Source organism: Phragmites australis, chromosome 4, assembly GCF_958298935.1.
Source record: "Phragmites australis chromosome 4, lpPhrAust1.1, whole genome shotgun sequence".
In the NCBI taxonomy this organism is placed as follows: Eukaryota; Viridiplantae; Streptophyta; class Magnoliopsida; order Poales; family Poaceae; genus Phragmites; species Phragmites australis.
The window spans coordinates 3,529,258-3,554,164 of record NC_084924.1 but is presented as its reverse complement, the minus strand read 5'-3'; the positions used below and the strand labels follow the sequence as shown (position 1 = coordinate 3,554,164).

General features: G+C 44.3%; 2 protein-coding genes across 2 annotated transcripts; both read left to right on the top strand.

Moving 5' to 3' along the window:
* Nucleotides 1-755: 755 nt before the first annotated feature.
* LOC133915271 (type I inositol polyphosphate 5-phosphatase 4-like) lies at nucleotides 756-5,987 on the top strand. Its single transcript, XM_062358369.1, has 13 exons — nucleotides 756-1,415; nucleotides 1,516-1,603; nucleotides 2,261-2,338; nucleotides 2,555-2,642; nucleotides 2,878-2,982; nucleotides 3,083-3,583; nucleotides 3,760-3,895; nucleotides 4,065-4,258; nucleotides 4,348-4,456; nucleotides 4,545-4,693; nucleotides 4,788-5,057; nucleotides 5,167-5,359; nucleotides 5,444-5,987. The coding sequence occupies exons 1-11, from the start codon at nucleotides 1,386-1,388 to the stop codon at nucleotides 5,005-5,007; spliced, it is 1,698 nt and encodes a 565-aa protein (XP_062214353.1). The 5' UTR covers nucleotides 756-1,385; the 3' UTR covers nucleotides 5,008-5,057; nucleotides 5,167-5,359; nucleotides 5,444-5,987.
* Nucleotides 5,988-20,526: 14,539 nt separating this feature from the next.
* On the top strand, nucleotides 20,527-21,311 carry LOC133914011 (uncharacterized). The gene is made up of 2 exons (XM_062357177.1): nucleotides 20,527-20,926; nucleotides 21,034-21,311. The coding sequence occupies exons 1-2, from the start codon at nucleotides 20,527-20,529 to the stop codon at nucleotides 21,078-21,080; spliced, it is 447 nt and encodes a 148-aa protein (XP_062213161.1). The 3' UTR covers nucleotides 21,081-21,311.
* The last annotated feature ends 3,596 nt before the right edge of the window (nucleotides 21,312-24,907 follow it).

The window sequence follows — 24,907 nt, the reverse complement described above, 5'->3', positions numbered from 1 at the left end:
TGGAAGCGAGTCTGAGCCCAAAGCAACAAGAAACGCGGCAAACTAACAGAAGGAAGGAAGTGGGGCCCAGGAGAAAAGGTCCAACAACCAGTGACACCTGGCAAATGCACATAGGACCCACCTCCCAGAGAGGTTGTCCCTTCCGGATCCTCTGACTTAAGTCAGAGAGGAACATTTACATGTGAGATGAGCTACAATTTGATTCACAGTCAAATACTGTTTCCAATATTTACTGTTTTAATAGAATACTGAACTGCTTTTGCTGTCAACGGGACACTGTAGTATCAAATTTTGTTCATCTATTTCAGATCAAATGGCACGCTGTTTTGAACTCGCCGTGACTTCATTTGCTGTGAAGTCAGAAAATCCCGTTTCCCGAACCGTCCGATAGCCATTTCTGCAGTTATTTTGGTTGTGTTTCTTTCCGAAACCCATTGTATACCGCGTGCCATTTTTTCACTGACTTTCTTTTTTGCGCGTGTTTGCCATTGTACATGGTCTTTCTCTGCTCATTCCGGTATTTGGAGGTGATATTTGTTACGAAATCAGAGACTAATCAAGGGAGAGAATACCAAATATACAAAGCTGCAATTTGTGTACCAAAAATCCTGTAAATGGCATGTGATTCACACTTTCCTTTTAGTGGCACAGACGTCTGTTTCTTCTCTGTATTGCCATTTGCGCTCGCTGCTACTTCACTCCCAGGCTAGCACCACCTTTTCCTCGTCCCAACTCGATCGTACCAGTTTACTATTTTACTGCTTTATTAAGCTAAGCAGCTTGGATTTGATGGATCAGGCCGAGAAACAGAGTGATTAGGGCAGAGAGAGAGAGAGAGAGAGATGGGTACGCAGCGAGGGATAAAAGAAAAAGAGTGGCAGCGAAAGCAGAGAAAGAAGGTAGATCAGGAGCCTTGCATTTCGCTTTAGCATTGCACACAGCACACACCGCCCTACATACACGCTACTCCTAGTCCTGTACCAGTAGTCTTAACCCCTAGAGCCCGGGGCCTGCGAAGCATTCAGGTTCAGGATTTCAGGAGCAAGGTGGTGTGTAGGCAGCAGAGAGGCATTGCTTCGCGTGGTCAACTCTAAGGAAAGAAAAGATTTGTTGGTGGGTTCTTGCTGCAACTGAAGCCGGATTCGTGATCCCTGGTGCGATTGGTTGCGGCAAGCTGGCCCATTGCTCCTAATTCGTTCCGTGATTTGAGGCTCCCGGATAAAAAATCTGGGCTTGGAGCCAAATTTGTGCGGGATTTGAGGTTTCCTTGCGCAAAGGTCGCGCCTTGCCGTGTTTGGTGGCAGATAGGAGCCTCTGGATTGGAGTAGAGGAGAGAGGGAGGGGTGTAGATTCTTCCATTGCTTTGGACGGGAAGGTATGAGACCATGAGAGAAGAGAGCAACAAGAAGAGCAAGGTATGCACTTAGTTCGTGCTATTCGGATAAATCTGGGCATTTTTTCGTTTCGTCTCCTGTAATTTTTATCAACTTGTGTTTTTTGCCTTTTGATGTGCAGCTCTCCTGGTCGAAATCCCTCGTGAGGAAGTGGTTCAATATCAAGACTAAGGCGCAGGATTTCCATGCAGATTATGATGCTTGCCAAGGTAATGCTAGCGCCTTGTTTTGATGAAATCATTTTGATTCAATGATGGGCATTTTGTGGTACTTCTTTGTCATCGCCTAAAATTTCTTAGTTCAATTCGTAAATGTAGAAAATCGAAGGCCCTCTGAACTCTCAACCAACAACTTGTTCTTTTACTTTTGCTGCTTTTGTGTGGCTGGTTCTCCCAAACTGGTCGTGTGGTTTTGGAATGTTTGTTGAGTAGAATTTTCATCATCTTGTGCCAGTAGTTTCTCAAATCGTTAGATTTTTCCAGTCTAAAGTTTCTAGTTTGATTCAAAGATACAGTCTAAAGTTTCTAGTTTGATTCAAAGATACATTACCACCAAACAGGTCCCAATCAGCCATCTTTTCTTCTCCAGAGACATACGGCTACATTTAAGTCTTAGTTCCTGGTATTGACCCGCTGATATAGAGGTCCTTAGAATGTCCCAATCATACAACTTTTCCCAAGCGATGCAGATGTTTGTCTGTTGCTGCTTGGAATTTTTGCATGTTTCTCCTCGCAAGGCACTTTTACCAGTCTAGGCTTCTACCTTCAATTCCGAGAAAACTGCTCTGCTCAAACGGACTCAAACGAATGGCTTTTCCTTTACATGTGCTGCCTCTGTTTGGTTTGCGCTAATGTTCAGTGATTCAGGGAGGGACGGCCATGGTGGTAAATGGAGGACCAACTGCTCAGAGAGGGAGGCAGGCACATCCAAGAAAAGCAGAACTGGTACAGTTCAAGCATTTGGACCGCACTTGTCTATCTCTTCAGACATCAAAGATCGCAGCTACCAACCTTTTATTTTGCCAGAGCTCTCTTTCCCCCCTGAGCTCCTCTTTTTGTTAAACTAATTTCATTGTCGTCCAAATTAAGTTTTGTTCTAGTATGTGCTTTCTACCAATTCATCTGATTATTCTTTGTTTCTGCTGTTCCTTATGACCATAGACCGGTCGTCAAAGCGGAATATGGACCGGATCCGTGTAGGGAGGAATGACTTCGATGCGGCACGACAGACAGAAGTTCAGGATTACAGGTAGGCTTTCTTCACTGTATGCGCTTCTTTGCCTTGCAAGCTTAGAAACCAAATAAACTGCAGTTTCTCTGCGCATACCAACTGATCTGTTGTGTAGCAGTAATATGGTAGTTTGCAACTCATTTTAGAAAATCAATCAGTTTTCATGGACCATATCTTACTTTTAGGTAGTTCTTGCACTCTGACCTCACTGCAATAATCTGACAAGTACTCTTTCGTTTCCTTGATTTTGTAGAATCTTTGCCTCCACATGGAATGTCGGTGGTAAATCCCCACCAAAGGGATTAAATTTAGATGAGTGGCTCCACTCTTCACCTCCAGCTGATATCTATGTGTTAGGGTGTGTACTGCCCAAGGGCTTCGTAAATTTTAAACCAAATTTGACTTAACCAACTATGCTCTTGAGTTATTTCCCTTAAACTGTTTTTTCTCGTTGGCAGATTTCAAGAAATTGTTCCTTTGAATGCTGGAAATGTTCTTGGCACTGAAGATAATCTCCCAGCAAAAAAGTGGGTATCCCTCATTAGGAGGACATTGAACAAGAATCCTGGGGCGAGCTGTTATGGTGGCTATCGCACGCCATCTCCTGTCCCTGATCCAGTTGTAGAACTAGATGCTGATTTTGAGGGATCGTCGAGAAGGCAGGATAGCTTCTCATTTTTGCATCGTCGGTCATTCCACAACCTTAGCCAGAGTTTAAGAGTTGAAGGGAACTATATGTTATCACAACCAAAGTTGGATCGTAGGTTTAGTGTGTGTGACCCGGTTAGCTTGAGAGGCAGACCGAGTGATTTTGATGGAAACTTTCCATACATGGGATCACCGGATGATCATTATGTTGAGGAGGATGCAAGTAAGGGAGCATATTTTTCACCTTTGCCATATGGCTATGGTGCCTCAGCACCTATGGAAGAAAATGATGACCAGCCAAATACATCTAGGTATTTTTTTTACACATTCCTTAAAATATCACACATAATTGTTCTTGTATGCAATTCTTTTAACTCTTGTATGCGAGTATATTTTTGAACTTTTATTATTTGAGCTTAGTAATGCTATGATAATTCTGTTTCTAAGTTCCTGAAAATAACTACAGAAAATGTTGTGCTTATACCAGGTATTGTTTGGTGGCCAGCAAGCAGATGGTTGGTATATTTCTCACCGTTTGGGTACGCAGCGAAATAAGACATGATGTGAGAAACCTGAAAGTTTCTTGCGTGGGTAGAGGACTAATGGGTTATCTTGGAAATAAGGTAGATGATGTACATTCTGCACGGTTCTCAATTTTGACCTGCTATGCTTTTTGCTTAGAAATTTACTAGAAAATGGTACAATAATCTTAGATTAATCACCTTGGACATGGATGGTTATCTGCATGTTACTACAATATAGACTACTCAAGATGCTCGTATTTTGCTGCAGGGGTCTATATCCATTAGCATGTCTTTGCATCGCACAACCTTTTGTTTTATCTGTTGTCATTTGACCTCTGGGGAAAAGGAGGGAGATGAACTGCGGAGGAATTCTGATGTTATGGAAATTCTAAGGAAGACTATATTTCCTCGGGTCTGTGGTGCTGGTGATGTCAAGTCACCAGAAACAATTCTTGAGCATGAGTACGTATCTATGCTCCTTATTTGCATAGTAATGTAGTAGCAACAGAAAATTGGCACTAATTGGATATTCTTTCTGGTCCTACTTGCAGTCGTATCATATGGCTTGGCGATTTGAATTACCGGATTGCCCTTTCATACTGCTCGGCTAAAGTGCTTGTTGAAATGCATAATTGGAAGCAACTATTGGAGAAAGATCAGGTAATTTGCACTGCTCTGGTACACTACAGCTTTTTTTTAGTTAGTGTCAGGATCACGTTGAAAACTTGAAATACTTCTTTTGGAACAGCTTCGAATAGAACAAAGATGTGGGCGTGTTTTCCAGGGATGGAAAGAAGGAAGGATTTATTTTCCTCCAACATATAAATACTCATTCAACTCAGATCGTTATTCTGGGGATGGTGTGCGTCCCAAAGAAAAGCGGAGAACACCAGCTTGGTAACTTCTTTTGTTCTTGTATCTACCAGAATCTCATCCTGCTTTGTATTACTCCTAAGGAACTCGCTGAGGTAGCTTTTTTTTCTGATTAAAGGTGTGATCGCATTTTGTGGTATGGTAACGGCCTCATGCAGTTGTCCTATGTTCGTGGAGAGTCCCGTTTCTCTGACCATAGACCAGTGTATAGTATTTTCATGGCTGAGGTTGAAATTGTCCGCCAGAGGAGAAGGAACCTGGGCTATTTCAGCTCTAGAATTGAGGTGGAAGAGCTTTTGCCATATTCTTACAGCCCTGGAGAAATGAAGTTCTACTAAACTGGCTCACATTGACATATGGTTGGAGCTTGTTTTCTACTTGAACTTAAGTAAGCTTGGTCGCTTCTCGCTAAAAACTGCTTGTTTTACATGCATTCCTTCTATTTACTCATCTTTTTTTTAGAGTTTACTGTTTACACATCCCTTTTGATGGCACAGGTTGACGGGTTCTTGATGAGCAATAACTGGGGTCAAAGGTTGGTTAGATGATCAGATGAAACCTGACAGTATTTTTTCATCTGGTTTTCATTTTTAGCTCTCAAGATTCACGCTTGACTTTGAATAATTATTGCCGAGTTCTAACCTCAAGTCAGATGCTTGAGAAGCACATTTTGCAAAAACTTACTTAAAGGTAACCAATTTCTTGATTGTTGATTTGTTGTGGAAATCCAGAAGTCCTGCATAGGCCTAAACATTTTCTCTGCTATTCTTGCAGGATACTCAGGCAATTTTGCTGCTAACTATTTGCCTGTGAACAGCCATGTTCAAACAAGGATCAGCCCACGTCTGTACATCATTAACTATACAGCTCAAGCAACCCTTGCCTTCCATTTGACGTCCTCTTTTTTTAGGGATGTTAATAAACTTCATCATTTTTCTTCCCCCTTTGCCTCTGGGAACTTTGTAACATGGCCGGTGTACCAGTATCAGCATGAGGTGTAAAATCATTGCAAATCTGCGTTAGGAATGATGCTTGAATTGAACTGATCCTGCATCATGATTTTCCAGCGCTGAGGGAACCGTGATAGATTGATGTGACTTCAGATTTTTGCAAAGTTGTAATCATGTGCATAACTCCCCCCCCCCCCCGTGGTGTAGTACTTGAGAAGCAAAATGATGCCTGCATTTGCTGTGCTCATTGCTGTGACAAAAAGAAAAGTTGAGCTAAAATTTTCTAGTTCTTGGACAGAGTCTTGTTTCCTTGCCGGAATGCATGGTTGTATATGTTATCAGTTTGCTTGTCCTCTACATTACGCATAGTGAGCATTCGTTTAGCAAGTTGGTTAAACTTGTTTAGTGCTGAACTCTTACAGACAAGTTGGTAAGTTGGTTGCTATTGTGATGTTGTCTCACTCCTTGCCTTGTGGAGAGAACAAGCTTTGACTACCTTTTGGTCCCCAGCTGGAGGGTGTCACGTTCTGTGATCTCACCCTCACCTACCAGCTTGGCTACCTGCACTTCAATGGGCATGAGATGTGACTGAAAATTTAAGAATGGTGGTTTTGACTTTTGACTGCTTGCCGCTGATGCTGTTCATCCCTTTCCTGGAATCCTAGGTCAAGAACAACATTTGCAGGTAATTTGGTGAACGGTGAAATCAATCTTGAATTCAGTTAATCCTAGGTCGCGAACAACATTTAGCTGATTACAGCCACATTATGGGTGGTAATAAAAATGCTTTTGGTTCCAAAGAGGATGCATTGATGTAAGGCAGGAAAGAAAGCAAAAGGAAGAGATGATGCTGTGCTTCAGGCAAAGGTAAAAGATAAAGTAGCAGGTAAAATGGAAAGAAACTGTAACTCGGTGCATCTGAAGGACAAGCAGCGCATCTGCTTGCTTGTTCCTACTTTTGACCGTTAGTCATGAACAATGTTTCTCTGTTTCTTTTTTTTAGATGACGTTTCTGTGTTTCTCTATTGAATGGGTAGTACGGTATTGGCATTGAGAATTTGACCGACCATATCTTCTCGAGTACTCGATCCATCTAGTCTATACTATATATTAACCAGCCAAGATTTGGAGGTCTCTCATAGGCTAAGGCACTGTAGCTACTGTTTATATGGATCCTACGTACGTATATATGTATACGGATACATATATGTATGTGTACATATACGTGTATGTATGTACGTATCTATGTATTTACATGTATAATATTTTTTTTGAAAATTTCAAAAAATAGCGAAAAGGTATAATAGTTATATTGATAAATCGGTTGAAATAATCTAAATGCAAAAAAATATATTAAAACTCAAAAGAATATGAAACAAATTTTATTAGGTTCGTATTACTGTCATCTATATATTAAAATTGTGTGCATGCATAAAAATAATATTATTTTTTCCATATTTAAATGAATATGTTAAATATTAATAAATTCATAAATAAATATTGAGATGCCTAAAGTTGATGAACATAATTTTTTTAATCTTCTTTTGTCATATTCTGTGTAAAAAAACGGACGTGACATAGGCACGTCAATCCGCTAGTATTTTAATACGTGGCCGAGTTGTGATGGTGGTTAAATATTCTGCCTTCTCGCCTGAGGTGCGGCACCGACTTCTGCTTTGTATAGTAACCTTGGTGATCGCAAGGAGGTGACGTGGCCCGCTGCTATTGGCTCTGTTCTTCCTGCAGCTTTAGCTGCCCCCTGTTAACCAGGGTTCAAAAAATCGTCGGTAACCGTCCAAAAATCGTGGTTACCGAACTTCTCGGTCCGGTCCGGTTTCAGAAACCGAACGGTAACCGAAATTTGAATTCAAAAAATTCCAAAAAAAAATTCAAAAAATTCAAAAAAAAAATCTTTAAAAAACTAGACACAATTCTAAGACCTTCTGTGAAAAAATTTCAAAAATAATGTCGTTTGCATCATATTCTATAGGGAGAAAGTTTGAAAAAAATAAAAAAATTGAAGCGTGCGGCTCAATTATTAACTCACGTTAAGGAAAAGTGTAACATGCAAACACATATTTTTCTTGTATAAAACATATTTTAAGAGAATCTTTAAAATTGATTTCACTTTATTTAGAGTTTTATTAAATTCTCTATGATTTTTACAAAGTTCACAAGCATAAAGTGAATATGTTAATAAACAGCACTATAATTAGCTTTTTCATATCTACTATTATTTTTTCTACGTAAATAATAGTATAAATAAGCTAATGAAAGTGGTTTCACTAATTTTTGAGGTGTGATGGGTCAGTTATGAATTAATCTAGTCGCAACATATTTACACAATCATGCATGTTACAATAACTAATTCATGAGTTCATGTATTTTTAAAAGATATAAGATTATGTAATAAGACTAAGAAAATTAGTTTCATGATTTTTGGATTAGCAAAGAGTAAACTATGCATTTAACTTGGTTTAACAAATAAAATTTCTCAAAGAAAATTTTGAACTTTTTTATGAGTATAAATACTTTTATCATGTAGATCATGTTATAATGAAGCCAACAAAATTTGTTTCACTTGATTTGAAACTCAGATGAATTAGTTATTAATTTTATAAGATTGAACCCTTTTTTAGACTTTTTGTTGAACTGCGCTGAAATTCGATAAAACCGCTCGATAAATCGAGAAAACCGAGCGGTTACCAACCCAAACCGCTCGGTAACCGACCAAATCAAAAATACGAGAAAATCGCTCGGTAACCGACCCAAACCGCTCGGTAACTGACCAAAACCGAGCGGTTACCAAGAGGGCAAAAACACGATTTTTTCGCAAAAATTCAAATTTTGTCGAATGAATTTTTTTCAAATTTTTTTAAATTTTTGACCGGTAATCGCGGTTATCGCGATTTTTCGTTTACCGCCGGAGGTCGGTAAAGGTCGGTTTTTTGAACCCTGCTGTTAACTAGGAGTAGTCCATTAGCCTCGTGCTTTGTGCTTATGATGCTTCACAGTACAGATTTGATCGAAAATACTAATCGTTAATGTTAGTGGTGGATCCAGAACTACTAATTTTTTCTTCTTCTCTTCTCCTCCACTCTCATGTCAAAACCGTTCCATCTATGGATCCGCACCTGGTTACAGTATTTCAGAACACATATTTTTCATTGTATAGTTTCTACGGCGAATTTACTACATGTGGTTTCAAATATTTTTGACATTTCAATTCCGAGACGCGATGAGATTCCGACGTGCTGCCTGACCTCAGCGCGCCAATAATATCGAGCGACTGTGCAGCGATGATAAAAGATGACGTCACGGCACGGCCCTCCTCGCATGCGGCACGCTCTCCTTCTCTTTCCCGTCCATCATCTCACGTGCGCCCCTCGAGGCGTGGAAGGCACAACGCTGCAGCGCGAGCAGCTGCATGGCCTATTGGCCCGGGCCATGGCGACGACCACGGCAGGCAGCACGAATCTCGACGCAGCCCTGGGGCCCGTGCTCGCCGTCCTTTTCTTTTTCCCCCGCCTCTCCGCCGCTGCTCTGCTCTGTGCTTCGTGTCCTGCTCTGCTCGCTGCACGCTCGTACGCGCGTCTCGGCAACTGAAACCGATGGATGGATGGATCTGATCTGATCGGACCGAGCTTCCTGTGCTCTGGAAACGAAAATTTAAAGGGAAAGCAAAGTGATCGATGGATGTGAACTCGAGCCAGATAGAAAGCCAGACCAGGTACGGTTGATGACGGAGTAGACGGGCCGATGTGGCTGCATGGCAGGTCAGCCCTTTGCATTGCATGCCTTCTTTAAGACCTTGGACGCGACTGTGGGTGCAGGTGTTTTTGTTGCATGCAAAACTAGTGCAGTCGATTAATGAGGCTCTGCTATTTTATTCCTTTACTAATTCTACTGCCGCTGATGTAAAATTGAGGGTATATTTGGTAGTACTTCAAAACAGTTCTCCTAGTAAAATTAGGATAGTTTTGCTAAATAGTAACTTTAGTTTTTAGTTTACATGGTGAAATATGTGGAAGTGAGTTTTTTAGGTTATCTGCATGCGGAGTAATGATAGGTCTCTTGTTGATACTTCACGTCATATGTATCTATTTTTTGTATTTTTATAAATTTAACTATTATTTTTGTAATTTTCTAATTAAAAAATATTATTTAAAAAAATCAAGTTACGTGAGGTCACGAACTTCTCTCCGATTGAGCCAAGAGTTTGCATGCATGCATCGTATCCTTTGCACGTATGCCGGGCTACAAGAGGCAAGAACAGACTCGATCGATCAACAAGCGCCTAAAACTAGCACGGCACGGACCCCGACGATGGGCCGGCGACTACGTGCGTGCGTACGCCATGCGTGCATGCATCCGGTTGAAATTTCGACGCGCGTCGCAATGCAATCCGTGCCAGCGGCGTGCACGCCCGGCTCTCGGGCGGTTAGTAAATACGGTGCAGGGCACGCAGATGCAGCACCTGCCTGCTGCCACAGATCCACAGTCCCGTTGCAGTTACTGCACAGATGCGTCATGCAGGGATGATGGATAGATATATACACTGTTAGTCTACTCTACTCCTGTTACGTACGTAGACCGATCGAGTGAACAAGCGTGGTAGAGCGCTAGACTGACGCACTACGTACGTACGTGCAGTACGGATGGATCAGCACATGCGTGCATGGCAGTAGTGAAGGTACGGTGTACTCGCTGCATGCAACGGTCTGTGCGTGGGTACGTGCTACAGTACCCTGACCGTTGCTTACAATTACTACTGCACACTCCGTTTTGGCCATGGGATCGATCGAGCACACACGCATTGCCATTCACCGGACGCACGCGTCTGCCCAATCCGTGCATCAACCATGTGGGTGTGCTGCATATCGTGTACTGACGTATGCCACAGTGAAAATTTTGGCTGGACACATCACCTTGCGTGTTTGCCCGAACCATCCGTTCTGATGCTCTATGCATTTCGAACCAGTAGCAAACTAGATAGTTGGTGATTATCTTTTGGGTACAAGAGCACGTTAGTTTCATCGAATGCACATCATGGTCTCTTTTCCTAAACTCTCAAAATTCAAACAACCATTTTTCCTTGTTCTAAGCGTTGGGATACACGTACACTGGAGGGATAAGATGGTACATATGTGCCAACGTATATGGTTCTGCATTTTCATAACTTTTGGTACTCGTTTTTCCTCTGATTTGTAACAGAAGCAGGGAAACGAAATGGAAAAATTATAAACTAAATAAGAATATTAATTGATAGGTGAGTAAGATAAGAGGAATAGATAGCCGAGATAACGGTTGGTGCCGACCAGAGTCGTATTTACCGGCTCCACCTGCTCGATTCGTTCTCATCTCAATCAACGTCGTCGCTTTGCCGGAGGCAGGCCAGCAGCCAGCTAGCACGCATGCACGCATGCGAGCAGTGCGGCGCCCAGCACAGCAGCGCGCGCGCATGGCTGCGTCGCTCTCCCTCCGCGCCACCTTCATGTACGCCACCGGCCGCTCGCCTCGAACTCTCTCATCGGTCGACGCACGCGCACCAGATGGGCACCATGGAGCTTGCGGCGAGGTCGCCACTGGTGCTGGTGCTCCTCCTCTGCCTGTGTTCGCCGCTTGCGATTGCATCGTACGCTCCGGCTCCGGCCGGTCGTACCACTTCGGCGAGGAGAGCTCTGTTTTTGTTCCGACCTCCAAGCGGTCGTTGGGATTTCACGATGACAAGACGTGAGTCATGGGGTGCATAGTATTGATGGTAAATCATATGTGAGCAAAATATACAGGCATTATTTATACTTACAAGCATTCAAGATACTCAACAGCAAAATTATGATTAAAGTACTGTGAACAATAAATTAAATACAAGGAATGAAATTTGTCTTTTATTTGAAAATTATGATTAAAGTACTGTGAACAATAAATTAACAATAACAAATGTGGCAATACTATCTTTAAAAAATTTAGGAGTATATCTGTACATCTTTATTCCCACTTGGGCCCGTCCCTGGGGATAAAGCTTCAGTCATCGAAAGAGCTCAACAGCAGGACTTGCAAAATTATACAAGTAAAATAATTCTTGGAGCAGGTTGTTCAACGAGCAACAACATTAATGTGATGAGCGTGGATGAGGCGAGTGGAAGCCACACACCGGTTAGTGCATCTATCATTCCTTACCCTACGGTTTGTCTTCAACATGAACATACAAATATACTTTTAGTTAAAGGCTATAGCAATTACACATACACTTAACTAAGAAATATATACTTACACTTTTAATCATGAGAGTTACAATTGTGTAACGTAATAAATATATAATCAAATCTAGTCGCGCAATTATGCAGGCTACCTTACAGTGACAGAATAAGAATCAATCTCGCCTCCTTGCCCAAACCACCCTCTGGCCAGTGTCCTATGACTTCTAGAACCAGCAAACTATACAGTTGGGCACCTTTTGCCAATATGTTTTTACGCTTATACACGTGTACATCTCAAATGACTTCTCGAAACAGCAAAGTATACGAGTGATTTCATGTTGCTTTTGGCAATATGTTTTTTACATTACACATGTGTACATCAGTACGTTCATGCATATTACTATTATAAAACGTGAACAGGTTCGACCCTGATATTTCGGTGGTCTGGGTGAGATTAAAAATAGGGTTTTATTATTAAATATAAATCGTCCAAATCTAATTTTTTCAGTTTACTTTTGAACTGATATACACAGTGTATATATATATATATATATATATATATATATATATATATATATATATATATATATATATATATATATATATATATATATATATATATATATATATATATATATATATATAGGGCGCTGCTATTCTTAACGCTGCGCTAAGAATAGTTATTTAGCGCCCCGGCCTACCCGCGTCCCGATCGTAGTAGGGCTCCCGAGATCACTCTGACACCATACAAATATTGTCCGCAACCGTAAAATTGATGCCAGCAACCGTAAAAATAAGGTGTTAGTCTAGATTCAACACCTCCAACCGTAAAACACAAAAGCCCGCAACCGTAAAAAACCCAGTGTTGTCCAGATTCATAACCGTTAAATTAACAACCTTTTTTCTGCTTAACAAATTTGGGTTGTACATGGATTTTGTTGTTGGCTCAGGCACACCTGTAACCATAAAAACGTATCCATGTGACCATAAAATAATTAGAGTAAAAAATTCAGTGTTGGTCCAGATTTATAACAAATAAAATACATCCATGTAACCATAAAATAATTATAGTATAAACACATAGTTGTAATCATAAAAACGCATCCATGCAACCATGAAATAATTATGGTAAAAACCAGTGTTAGTCCAAATTCATAACCATAAAAACGCATCCATGCGACCATGAAATAATTATGATAAAAACCAAGTGTTGGTCCATAATCATAACAATAAAAATGCACCCATGTAACTATAAAATAATTATGGTAAAAATACATTGTTGTAACCATAAAAACGCATCCATGCAACCATGCGTTTTCTGTTTATGACTGAGGCACAGCTATAACCATAAAAATGCATCCATGTAACCATAAAAGAATTAGTATCTTCTCGATTTTATGGTGGTGAGTCATTGGCCGTTAAAAATTATCAATTAAAACCGTAAAAGTGTAAGAATAATATGGTATGGTGGTTACAATAACTAGATGCATTACGGTTGCAATAACTAATGCATTACGGTTGCGGACCGGGCTGGTGAGCAACGTGTCTGATGGAGTGGAGGTTACATATGTACAGTCGTAATGAATAAGAATTTACTTATAGGAGATGATGCAATTAATGGTAACATCCGATCGTAAAATAAGGAACAGATATATAGTTAAAATAACAATTGAATTACGGTTGCGGGTTGGGTGCCTGGTTGGTAGGCAGGGTGGTTCAGGCCTGGTCAGGGTCGGAGGGGTGGTGTGGCCGGAGTGTTGAATAACTATTTTTAGCGCAGGGAGTAGAATAGAGAATATATATATATATATATGTGTGGAGCCTTTAAATTTTGGGGGCATGAGGTGGTCGTACCGCTCGACCTCCCTCCGGACGGGCCCTGAACGTGCATAGACATTCATTTAGTGTACCGCTCGACCTCCCTCCGGACGGGCCCTGAACGTGCATAGACATTCATTTAGTGCAAAATTTTACACCTCAAAGCACCATCTCATCTTCCTCTAATCGAAGTATTGTCCTTTGCACGGATCTCAGGGTGCATTCGAGGGATAAGATATCGCGTGTAGCTATATAAAGTGGTTTTGTAAATTGCAATTTCCTAGCCTTTTGGGGGGTAGATTTCGTAGCTATTTTTTAGAGAATTTCCTAACCTTTTTGGTACTCCTCCCCTTTGATTTGTATAAAAGAAAAAGGGAAACAAAATGGAGAAAGAATATCTCGTTAGGGAAGGGCTCAAAATACACGCAGGCTGTACCTCGTGTAGCCCACAGTTGAAGCCCAGGTCAATGTGACTGAGCGTCTCGTGTAGCTTAAATTGAAGTGGGCTGGGCACACAAATGCTAGTCTAGGCTGTACCTCGTGTAGCCCAAAATCGAAGGCCATGTCAATTTGATTGAGTAGAGCGAAGCGATTCTTGGGCCGGAGCAGGCCTAATCCGCGTTCGCCTGGATTGCGTCTCCTTCCGTCGTAAATGTAACAAGATTATTTTATCTATACATATATATTTTTCGGAATTTGCAAATATATACGTTTATTTTGAAACGTTAGAGATTTATATGCCTGACTAGTCGCCCTCAACGGCTTCCGACCATTACTATAGATATATAAACGTTACAGATTTATATGCCTGACTAGTCGCCCTCAACATGTTCTGGTCGCCCATCCAACCGGATGTCAGGTGTGTAGATATGTACATTTTTAAAATGGGATGCATATTCGGAATTAAAAAATATAAAAAAAATCGATGCAACAATAATATATAAAAATCGATGCAACAATATCACTCTGGAATGGATTCCGGAATGCAACCACGCGACAAATCCCAATTCCCCAGCAATGCAGCTCCATCTGCTCATTTAGTCCCCATCTCAATCGACGTTGTCGGCTTGTCGCTTTGTCGCAGGCAGGCTAGCAGGCAATGGCATGCATGCATGCATGCTCGCACACGAGCTACCAGTGCGATCCAGCACAGCAGCGTGCGCGCTCCACATCGCCTTCCCCACGCCACGTACTCGCCCCGGCCTCCACCTGGCTGCGCCCATGGCTGCGTAGCATGCATCCCTCTCCACACCACCTCTTCATATACGCCACCGCTCGCCTCAGAACCCTTGCATCGAACTCACGCACACGGCAAACCACAGATGGGCACCATGAAGGTTGCGGCGAGGTCGCCAATGGTGCTGGTGCTCCTCCTCTGCTTGTGTTCGTCGCTCGCGTTTGCGTCGTACGGGGACAGGGATGCGGTCCCGGGGGAAGGGCGCTCCGGCTCCGGCTCCGGCCGGCCGTACCACTTCGGCGAGGAGAGCTTCCGGCAATGGACGCGCACGCGGCAGGGACGGTTCAGGGTGCTCGAACGGTTCACGGACGAGCAGCTCGAGGGCGCCGTCGGCAACTACCGCGTCGCCGAGCTCGAGGCCGCGCCGCGCGCGTTCCTGCAGCCCAGCCACTACGACGCCGACGAGGTCATGTACGTCAAGGAAGGCGAGGGCGTCGTGGTGTTGCTGATCACGGGGAGGAGGGAGTCGTTCTTGTTAGAGTGATCTCTCACTAATTAAGCCCAACGGCTTAATTAGAACCTTGACCCGGGTCCTGATCGGGGGCGTCCAGCCCATTTTGGCTGGTGGGCCCCCGTCGCCAGCGCTATAAAAAGAGGTGGGGGCCGGGGCGCTCGGCACGAGGTTCACCGCGCCGCTAGTCACCCCACCGACACCTAAACCCTAACCGATCTAGAGGAGAGGGCGCTGTGCCGACGGGAAGCTCCACCTGGCCCTCTGCGTCACGCCCTGGACTACGTGCGCCTACGTCACCATCGTCGGACGCCGGCGAGCCCTTCTGCCCCGACCGTCGCTGCCCTAGCGCAGAGCTCCACCGACGAAGCAGAGATGGCGGGTTCTAGCAACCCTACTCCAACCACTGGAGTCTCAGGTATGAACCCATCCATCTCCCCCCTCTCTCCCTTCTACTCTCGGTAGTGCGGTCATCAGGTTGTTGAAGATGAACATCACATTGCTAACAATGGTATCAGAGCCCACAACCAAACCCTAACCCTAACAGTTCATCTTCGACTAGAAGGGGGGGGGGATGTCTCACCTCTTCTGGCCGTAGATCACCGCCGTGGGCGGCAGAGTACTCGCACTGCCGCTCGACGGCGTGCGGCACAGAGCCGAGCCCCGAGCGCCTCCTCCGCGGGCTCAAGGGGTCAGGCACCACCGTGAAGCCACTCGACGGCGGCGCGCTCACCCCTAGGGGAGCGCGCACGCCGGCGAGGAGCCTCGCGGCGGCACCGTCTCTCCTCTCCGGCGCCGGTCGCCGCGGATCGCCTCGGTCGCCACCGTGTCGCCGCTCGGTCTCGCGAGAGAGAGAGGAGATCGAATGGGTTAGGGTTAGGGCGAGGGGCGCGGCGACGTCGGGTTTTGTTCGGCCGAGATCGCCGCTGCGCCGTCCGATCCAAATGAATGGCTGAGATCGACGCGGGCGGGCGCGGGGGCGCGCTGACGGGCCGAATTGGCGACCCAGGCCCAGGTTGCGGCCTGGGCGCGCGTCGGCCGACGCGGGCCGCTAGCGGGCCAAATCTCCGGCCGGGCCGAAAGTGAAATGGATGGGCTGTCAAGGCCGAAATGGCGTTTTCAACAGTATAAAAGTATCTATACTGTTTAGCATTTTCCAGAAAGTATTTAAATTGAAATATTGGTGTGATTTTTATGCAAAAAATTTTATCCAACGATAATTTTGCCCAGAAAATTATAAAGTCTAGAAATAATTCTGGAAAAATAGTATAAAGTATTTAAAATTGTTTTCCGCTGCGTATTTTCATTATTAAATTCAAACCAACGGGAGAATTTAATTCTGGAAATGAAAATGATGATTATTATTATAATTTTGTTATTATTCTGACCAACGTTGATTAATAGCAATATTATAATAATATTAATGTATAATCTCATGTATTAATTCTATTTCTGCCCAACGGTGATATAGAATTAGTGCAGGGAACAGTTGTATGTTTTGATTTTAACCAACGTTGCAATCAAGGCATGCAATTGTGGTGTCATTTCATGTTCTCACATTATTTGAATTGTATTTTCAGGAGGGTACAACTTGATGGGTTGTATCAATGAGATTCCAACTCTGAAAGGTGACAACTATTCAGAATGGAAAAAGAAGATCGACCTAGCCTTCATCTTGGCTGAGGTTGATTGGGTAGTCACCACACCGTGTCCTACAGATCCTGTGGCACCGGTGAGGGAGACAAACGAGGCTGATGCCGCTTGGGCAACCAGAGATAGGGATTATCAATCCCAAAAGATGGCCTATGACCTTGAGCATAGGAAGTGGGTCACTGCCAACAAGAAATGTTTGGCAGTGATAAAGAACACGATTGAGCCTGCTATTGTGGGTTCGATCCCAGAGTGTGACACTGTCACTGAGTACCTGAACAGAATAAAGAGTCGGTTTACTGGCTCTTCAAAGATGTCACGTCCCGAAATCCATAATTGTGTGTTTTAATCCTAAAACATGCAATTTCAGCTTCATGTTCCAGTTTGGGATCACTGGAGCACTTCACTTTGAGTCAATGAGGTGGGAGAAGGAAAAACTAAGAGAAATAAAGGAGCTGGAAGCAAGTCTGGACTTTCCTCTAGGTAAATAGGGCCCACTTGGGTGGAAAATATCTCTCTATAAGTGGGCAACAGCTCTCTCTCCCCTCAAACTTGCCCATACGTACTCCTCACCCACTCCACCAGATAAGGCTTTTTGAGGAAGCAAGTTGGAGTTGGTTGTCTCTCACTCTCTCTCTTAGGCTCCCTTTTTCCCCTTTTTGGATCCCTACCTCTGGGAGCAAGATCAAGGTACGTATGTGGTACTCACGTGACCACCAGCTCAAGGACTACTCGTCCATCCAATTCATTTTCAGTTTCCCCGAAGGAATTCGAGCTGGTTCTGAACTTGTTTGGTGTTCTTTGGGAGCAGCAAGGAAGCAGCAGTTTTTCCTCTCTTCTCCAAGCCATTTTCCGTCGTTTCCTCCTTCAACTGGCGGTCACCAACCTCAGCAAAGGACCTTGGGTGAGTCTGCTAGACTCCCATGGCATGTATGCTCATTTTTGGTTGGATAGATCTTGAATCTGGAACTAGGGTTGCAAGGTTCTTAAAGTTCTGCAGTCTGGGAACAAATGAGGATTTCTGTGGATTTGAGTTAGGAATCATGTTGCTAGGCGGTTGAGCAAAGTCTAGACCCTGTACACCTTTCTAGGCATTTTTACTTTTGATTTAGAGAGACTCCCAGGTTAGTTTAGCCTAGTTTTCCCTTCGTAATGGCTGCTGTTCTGGAGCTGCGCGAGGCTGATTTTACTGTAGCGCCGAGTACTGTTCACCCGTTCACCCGAGCACCCTGTACTGTTCACCCCGAGCACTCCCGAGCACCCCGGGTACTGTTCACCCCGAGCACTCCCCGAGCACCCCCGGGTACTGTTCACCCGAGCACCCGAGCACCCCTGTACTGTTCACCCCGAGCACTCCCGAGCACCCCGGGGTACGGTTCACCCCGAGGACCCCCCGGTACTGTTCACCCGAGCACCCGAGCACCCATGTACTGTTCACCCCGAGCACTCCCCGAGCACCCCCGGGTACTATTCACCCGAGCACCCGAGCACCCCCCCGGTACCGAGCACCCCCGGGTACTATTCACCTCGAGCGCCCCCGGGTACTGTTTATCCCGGGTACCCGCGAGTACTGTTCATCCCGGGCACCCCGAGCACGGTTTATCAGGCTTTCCTGATAGCTGATAGCTTGTAAAATTCGTAGTTAATTCGTAGGGACTCCAAACTTTTTGAGACCACTTAGAAAGTTCTGGTTTGGACAGTACGATCTTGGAATAATGTTGTCATGTATTGTGGAGCATATTTTTCTTACATGGTCGCATTTCATACATGCTCATTACATTGCACGCGTTGCTTTCTGTAGTGAACGCCGATCCGTCGATCCCGGAGGCCGTGGGCGATCGTGGGGCGTCCCACCTTTCTGATCCAGGGCAGCAAGGCAAGCATCGTTCATATTGCACCGTGTCTACTTGAAAATTTAATATGTTATCTACGCTTATGTATACATTGCATGTGTCGGGTACTGAGTTGGGTAGAACCTATGCCGATGCATTATCCCATTTCGGTCACATGTCATGTGTTGTTCCTAGGAGCCTAGTGATGTCATCGAGGTCTAATTTTAGTTCGCTATGCTTAGTGGTACTTAAGCTTTCCGGTAGAAGTCGACGACGGCGTCCACCGTTGTCGCGAGCCTAGGATTTATTACTTGTTCACACTTATGGTTGTGTTGATGATGAGTCGGTTTGGTGAGTGGTGAGTTGAGACGAGGTGTGGGCGGTGTTAGGGGTGTCATCTGCTCACGAGGAGTCCTCAGGCAGTTCGGGGAGGGAACCCGGACACCGTAGACCGCTTGCACCGGTTAAGCACCGATCATCGGTGTAGTCGGCTTTAGCACATACCTTACTCACCACATGCTGATATAATGGTAGGCGAGCTGATTACCTTCGCAGACGTGGTCATGTGGGCCTCGTCATAGACGGTGTGAGTCCGGTTTGAGTCCGGGCTTTTAGCGGTATTAGTTTGCTCGGGGAGTAGTTCTAATACCGCCTCGCCGAGCTATGGTTGATCCACATGGTTGGGCCTGGTTGGGAAAGGTTGTCACGGGTACCCCCTTGTGCGCATCTTAGCGGGTGGCACAAGCCGTATGGTCCCTGTGTCGTGTGGGTCCAGGAGTATCCCCCTGCAGGGTGTATAATCAGTTCGAACTGCCGCGCTCTCGGTCATGAGCATCGCTATCGCTTATCTCCACCGAGCGACCATATTTTGGTCGTAGAGTTTCGATGTGGGTTGTGGCATGGTTGGATTGGGGTGGTTTGGTCGGTATGTGGTTGGTGGTTTGGTGGGAATGGTTTGCTTTTATACACTTGTTGTTATATATCTGTTTTGGATCAGTTGGTTGGCAGGGTTTGAGTCGGTGGTGGTTTAAGTCAGTTGCTTACACCTAGAGTCTAGGTTGCTTACTGCTTAATAAACTTAAACATGTCTTAATCCTTGCTACAGCTTTAAACGCATGATCCTTGGAGTCGAGAATATATATACTCATACTGTGTAAGACTTGCTAGTACCTTCGTACTAAGGGTGCTGCCCTTAAGTTGCTTTCAGGTTCGCAGGTCGGCGAAGAAGAGGCAGTGTTCGGCTACTTTGTGCCTGCCGATCAGGGTGGCGGGCAGGAGTAGCACCTTCTACTCCGAACTCTGGCGCTTTTGGTATGGAGCCTAAGGGCATACGGCTCCATACTCTTTTGTTGTATAGGTTTTTCTTCCGCTGCATAGTAGTTGTTGTTGTTCCTCTTTTGTTGTAAATTGTGGAAGCAGTTGCTTGTTTAACAATGGTAATCCAGTTTAATTATTTGCTCTCTATTAAACTGTGTTGTGATATTTGAGTTGGAAGGCATGTGTTCCGATCCTGGGCACAAAACACGTGCCGGGACTACCGGAATGGTATTCTGGTTAATCGTCGAGGTTGTGATTATGACTAATGATCCTCCTGATGATTAATTAGAATACTATTTGGACGGTTCCTCACAAAAGACTTATGCTACCCAGCTGATAAAGCAGCTGGTAACAGAAAGATACTCAGGTGGAGGCAGTGGCATAAGAGAGCACATACTGAGGATGAGCAACTTGGCATCCAAGCTCAAACTAATGGATCTGGCTCTAAAGGATGAGTTCCTTATCCATTTGATTTTTGCTTCTTTGCCAAAAGAGTTTGATACATTTGTTGTGAACTACAACATACAGCCCGAGAAGCGGGATTTAGAGAAGCTCATTGCTATGTGTGTGCAAGAAGAGGAAAGGATAAAAGCTTCACATGGTGGTTCCATCAACTATGTGAAAGAGAATAACAAGAAAAAGAATTTCGATGCCAACTCTCCAAAGGGCAAGGGCAAAGGCCCCATGCAGCATCAACAAAAGAAATTCACAGTGGAGAAAGATCAGTGTCTTCATTGCAAGAAAACGGGGCATTACAAGAAAGACTGTCCCGAATTCTTGAAAATGATAATGGCAAAGAAAGGTGAGAACATTATTACGTTCATAAATGAAATCCTGTATGTGAGTTATTCGAAATCTACATGGTGGATTGACTCAGGAGCAACTGTTCATGTTGCAAACTCATTACAGGGATTCCGTTCGACGAGGACTACGCAAAGAAGCGAAAGACACGTTAAAGTCGCAAATGGAGTCCAAGCAGATGTTGAAGCCGTTGGCGACCTTCCTCTGGAGCTTGCTGATGGATTCACATTAATTCTTAGAGATGTGCTTTATGTTCCCTCTTTACAGAGGAATTTGATTAGTGTTTCATGTTTGGACAATGATGGATATGATTGCCATTTTGGAAATGGCAAATGTAAGATAACATTCAATAATGCATGTGTTGGGATTGCTATCTTACAAAATGAGTTATATTTGTTATCACTACGTGATGAAGTAAATGTTATATGTGATAGTGAAAACGTATCCTCGTCTGCGGATGTAAACAGAAAACGAAAGCGAACTCAAGATGCGTCGTCGAAATTATGGCACTGTCGTTTAGGCCATATTTCGAGGGGGAGAATAGAGAGACTAGTAAAGAATGATATTCTTCCTCCATTAGAGTTCGCAGACTTAGAGCAATGCAGAGATTGCATAAAAGGAAAATATGTAAAGAAAATTAAGAAAAATGCCAAACGAAGCACAGGAATATTAGAAATAATCCACACAGACATATGTGGTCCATTTCCTGTGAAAAGTGTGGATGGTTTTGACTCGTTCATAACATTCACAGATGATTACTCCCGTTTTGGCTATATTTATCCAATTAAAGAAAGAACAGAAGCATTGGATAAATTTAAGATATTCAAAGCAGAAGTTGAGAACCAACACAGTTTAAAGATTAAGATAGTCAGATCTGACCGTGGAGGGGAGTACTACGGTCGTCATACCCCGTATGGACAGATTCCTGGACCTTTTGCAAGGTTCTTACAAGAAAATGGAATAGTAGCCCAGTATTCGACACCGGGCGAGCCTCAGCAAAATGGAGTAGCTGAAAGGCGTAACCGTACCCTGATGGATATGGTGCGTAGTATGATGAGTTACTCATCCCTACCATTGGGTCTATGGATAGAAGCATTAAAGACAGCAATCCATATTCTCAATAGAGTACCAAGTAAATCGGTGCCCAAGACACCGTATGAGTTGTGGACAGGGAGAGTACCCTCACTAAAGCATTTACGTGTGTGGGGGAGCCCAGCTGAGGCCAAGGTGTTTAACCCAAACATTGGGAAGCTAGATCCCAAAACAGTTAGTTGCCATTTCATTGGCTATCCTGAAAGATCGAAAGGTTATCGTTTCTACTGCCCTGATAGACATACAAAGTTTGTGGAAACGAGACACGCAATCTTCCTAGAAGATGAGATGATGAGAGGGAGCGTGGTAGCTCGAGAGTTTGACCTTGAGGAGAAGCGGGAATATGTGCCCACTCCGTTGACTCATGAGCCATTCTTCTCACTACCCGTTGTAGCTGCACCGACAGTGGAAGACACTGTAATGCAAGCACCTGTGGTTGTCCCTCCTGTGGCAACAACGAATGAAGATGTGGAACCTGTGCTTCAGGAACCCATGGAAGCTATTGCCACAGATCAAGGGGAGCAACAACAGCCTCAACTTGAAAATGTTCCAAATGTGGAGGCTCCTAGAAGGTCTCAAAGAGTGAGAAGATCAGCTATCCCTGACGATTATAAAGTGTATAACATCGAAGAGTTTCAAATGGAAGGTGATCCTACCTCGTTTGAAGAAGCCATGAGAAGCGAACACTCATCCAAGTGGCTTGAGGCCATGGAAGATGAGATAAGATCAATGAGTGCCAACGAGGTTTGGGACTTAGAGGTAATTCCTAAAGGAGCCAAAACAGTGGGCTGCAAATGGGTCTACAAAATAAAATATGACTCCCAAGGGAATATAGAAAAGTATAAAGCGCGACTTGTGGCAAAAGGCTTTACGCAAAGAGAAGGGATTGATTACAATGAGACCTTTTCTCCAGTCTCATGTAAAGATTCCTTCAGAATCATAATGGCGCTGGTAGCCCACTATGATTTAGACTTGCATCAAATGGATGTAAAGACAGCATTCCTTAACGGGGATTTAGACGAGAGTGTCTATATGGCACAACCGAAAGGCTTTGTCGTAAAAGGAAAAGAACGTATGGGATGCCGCTTAAAGAAATCCATTTATGGGTTGAAACAGGCTTCAAGGCAGTGGTACTTGAAGTTTGATAAGACAATAAGACAGTTTGGGTTCAAAGAAAATGTAGAGGACAATTGTGTATATTCAAAGTTTAAAAGTGGAAAGTATATCTTTCTGATCTTATATGTGGATGACATCTTGCTTGCGAGTAGTGATGTCAGCCTAATGAAAGAAACAAAGAAGTTCTTGTCCTCGAACTTTGATATGAAAGATCTCGGTGAAGCTACATATGTTCTGGGAATTGAGATACACCGAGATAGAAGCAAAGGGGTATTAGGACTGTCACAAAAGGCATACATAGAAAAGGTCTTGAAAAAGTTCAGTATGCATAAGTGTAGTGCCTCACCTGCACCCATAGTCAAGGGCGATAGATATGGGGATTTTCAATGCCCAAAGAATCAATACGAGATCGATCAAATGAAAGTGGTACCATATGCTTCAGCTGTCGGGAGCTTACAGCATGCGCAAGTTTGTACACGCCCTGACATAGCTTTTGTCACCGGGTTACTTGGCAGATTTCAAAGTAATCCAGGACCAGAACACTGGAAATTGGTTAAGAAGGTCTTGCGTTATTTGCAAGGCACAAAAGGCCTCATGCTAACATACAGAAAATCAGATTCCTTGCACATAGTAGGGTACTCGGATTCTGATTATGCGGGAGATGATAGAAAGTCCACGTCAGGGTACATGTTTACTCTCGCAGGAGGAGCAATATCATGGAAAAGCTCCAAACAAACCGTCACTACATCGTCCACAATGTATGCCGAGTTTGTAGCATGTTACGAGGCAACGGGGCAGGTGAACTGGCTAAAGAAGTTCGTACCCGGTTTAAAGGTGGTTGACGACATCTATAGACCACTAAAGTTATACTGCGATAATTATCCGGCAGTACAGTACGCTCACAACAATAAGTCAAGTGGTGCTGCCAAACACATTGACATAAAGTATTACGTTGTGAAGGATAAAGTCCGGGATCAAATCATAAGTCTCGAGCATATAAGTACAGCAAGGATGCTCGCGGATCCGCTAACGAAAGGCTTACCACCCATCGTGTTCAAGGAACATGTAGCCGGCATGGGGTTAAGGGATAGCCTGTGATTCCTGGACTACTAGGGCCCAAAAGTCAAAGAATCTGTTTCAAAACAGAGACGTGCTTGTAGCTACCAAATCTATCGGCGATTGACCGTGACGATGAAGCATGCTCTATGCAACTATCTGTGATGGAATGGGATAAAAGTAAAAGTTTAAAAGTAAAAGTGTAGAGTGAGATCAAGGGGGAGAATGTTAGACTGATCTCTCACTAATTAAGCCCAACGGCTTAATTAGAACCTTGACCCGCGCCCTGATCGGGGGCGTCCAGCCCATTTTGGCTGGTGGGCCCCCGTCGCCAGCGCTATAAAAAGAGGTGGGGGCCGGGGCGCTCGGCACGAGGTTCACCGCACCGCTAGTCACCCCACCGACACCTAAACCCTAACCGATCTAGAGGAGAGGGCGCTGTGCCGACGGGAAGCTCCACCTGGCCCTCTGCGTCACGCCCTGGACTACGTGCGCCTACGTCACCATCGTCGGACGCCGGCGAGCCCTTCTGCCCCGACCGTCGCTGCCCTAGCGCAGAGCTCCACCGACGAAGCAGAGATGGCGGGTTCTAGCAACCCTACTCCAACCACTGGAGTCTCAGGTATGAACCCATCCATCTCCCCCCTCTCTCCCTTCTACTCTCGGTAGTGCGGTCATCAGGTTGTTGAAGATGAACATCACATTGCTAACAGTTCTG

Excerpts from the sequence above, each read along its gene's own strand:
- LOC133914011 (XM_062357177.1), top strand. The coding sequence starts at position 20,527 with ATGAGCAACTTGGCATCCAAGCTCAAACTAATGGATCTGGCTCTAAAG. Across the intron at positions 20,927-21,033 it reads AATGATAATGGCAAAGAAAG|GGATTCCGTTCGACGAGGAC; the intron begins GTGAGAACATTA and ends AACTCATTACAG.
- LOC133915271 (XM_062358369.1), top strand. The coding sequence starts at position 1,386 with ATGAGAGAAGAGAGCAACAAGAAGAGCAAG. Across the intron at positions 2,643-2,877 it reads ACAGAAGTTCAGGATTACAG|AATCTTTGCCTCCACATGGA; the intron begins GTAGGCTTTCTT and ends TTGATTTTGTAG. Across the intron at positions 3,896-4,064 it reads TGGGTTATCTTGGAAATAAG|GGGTCTATATCCATTAGCAT; the intron begins GTAGATGATGTA and ends ATTTTGCTGCAG.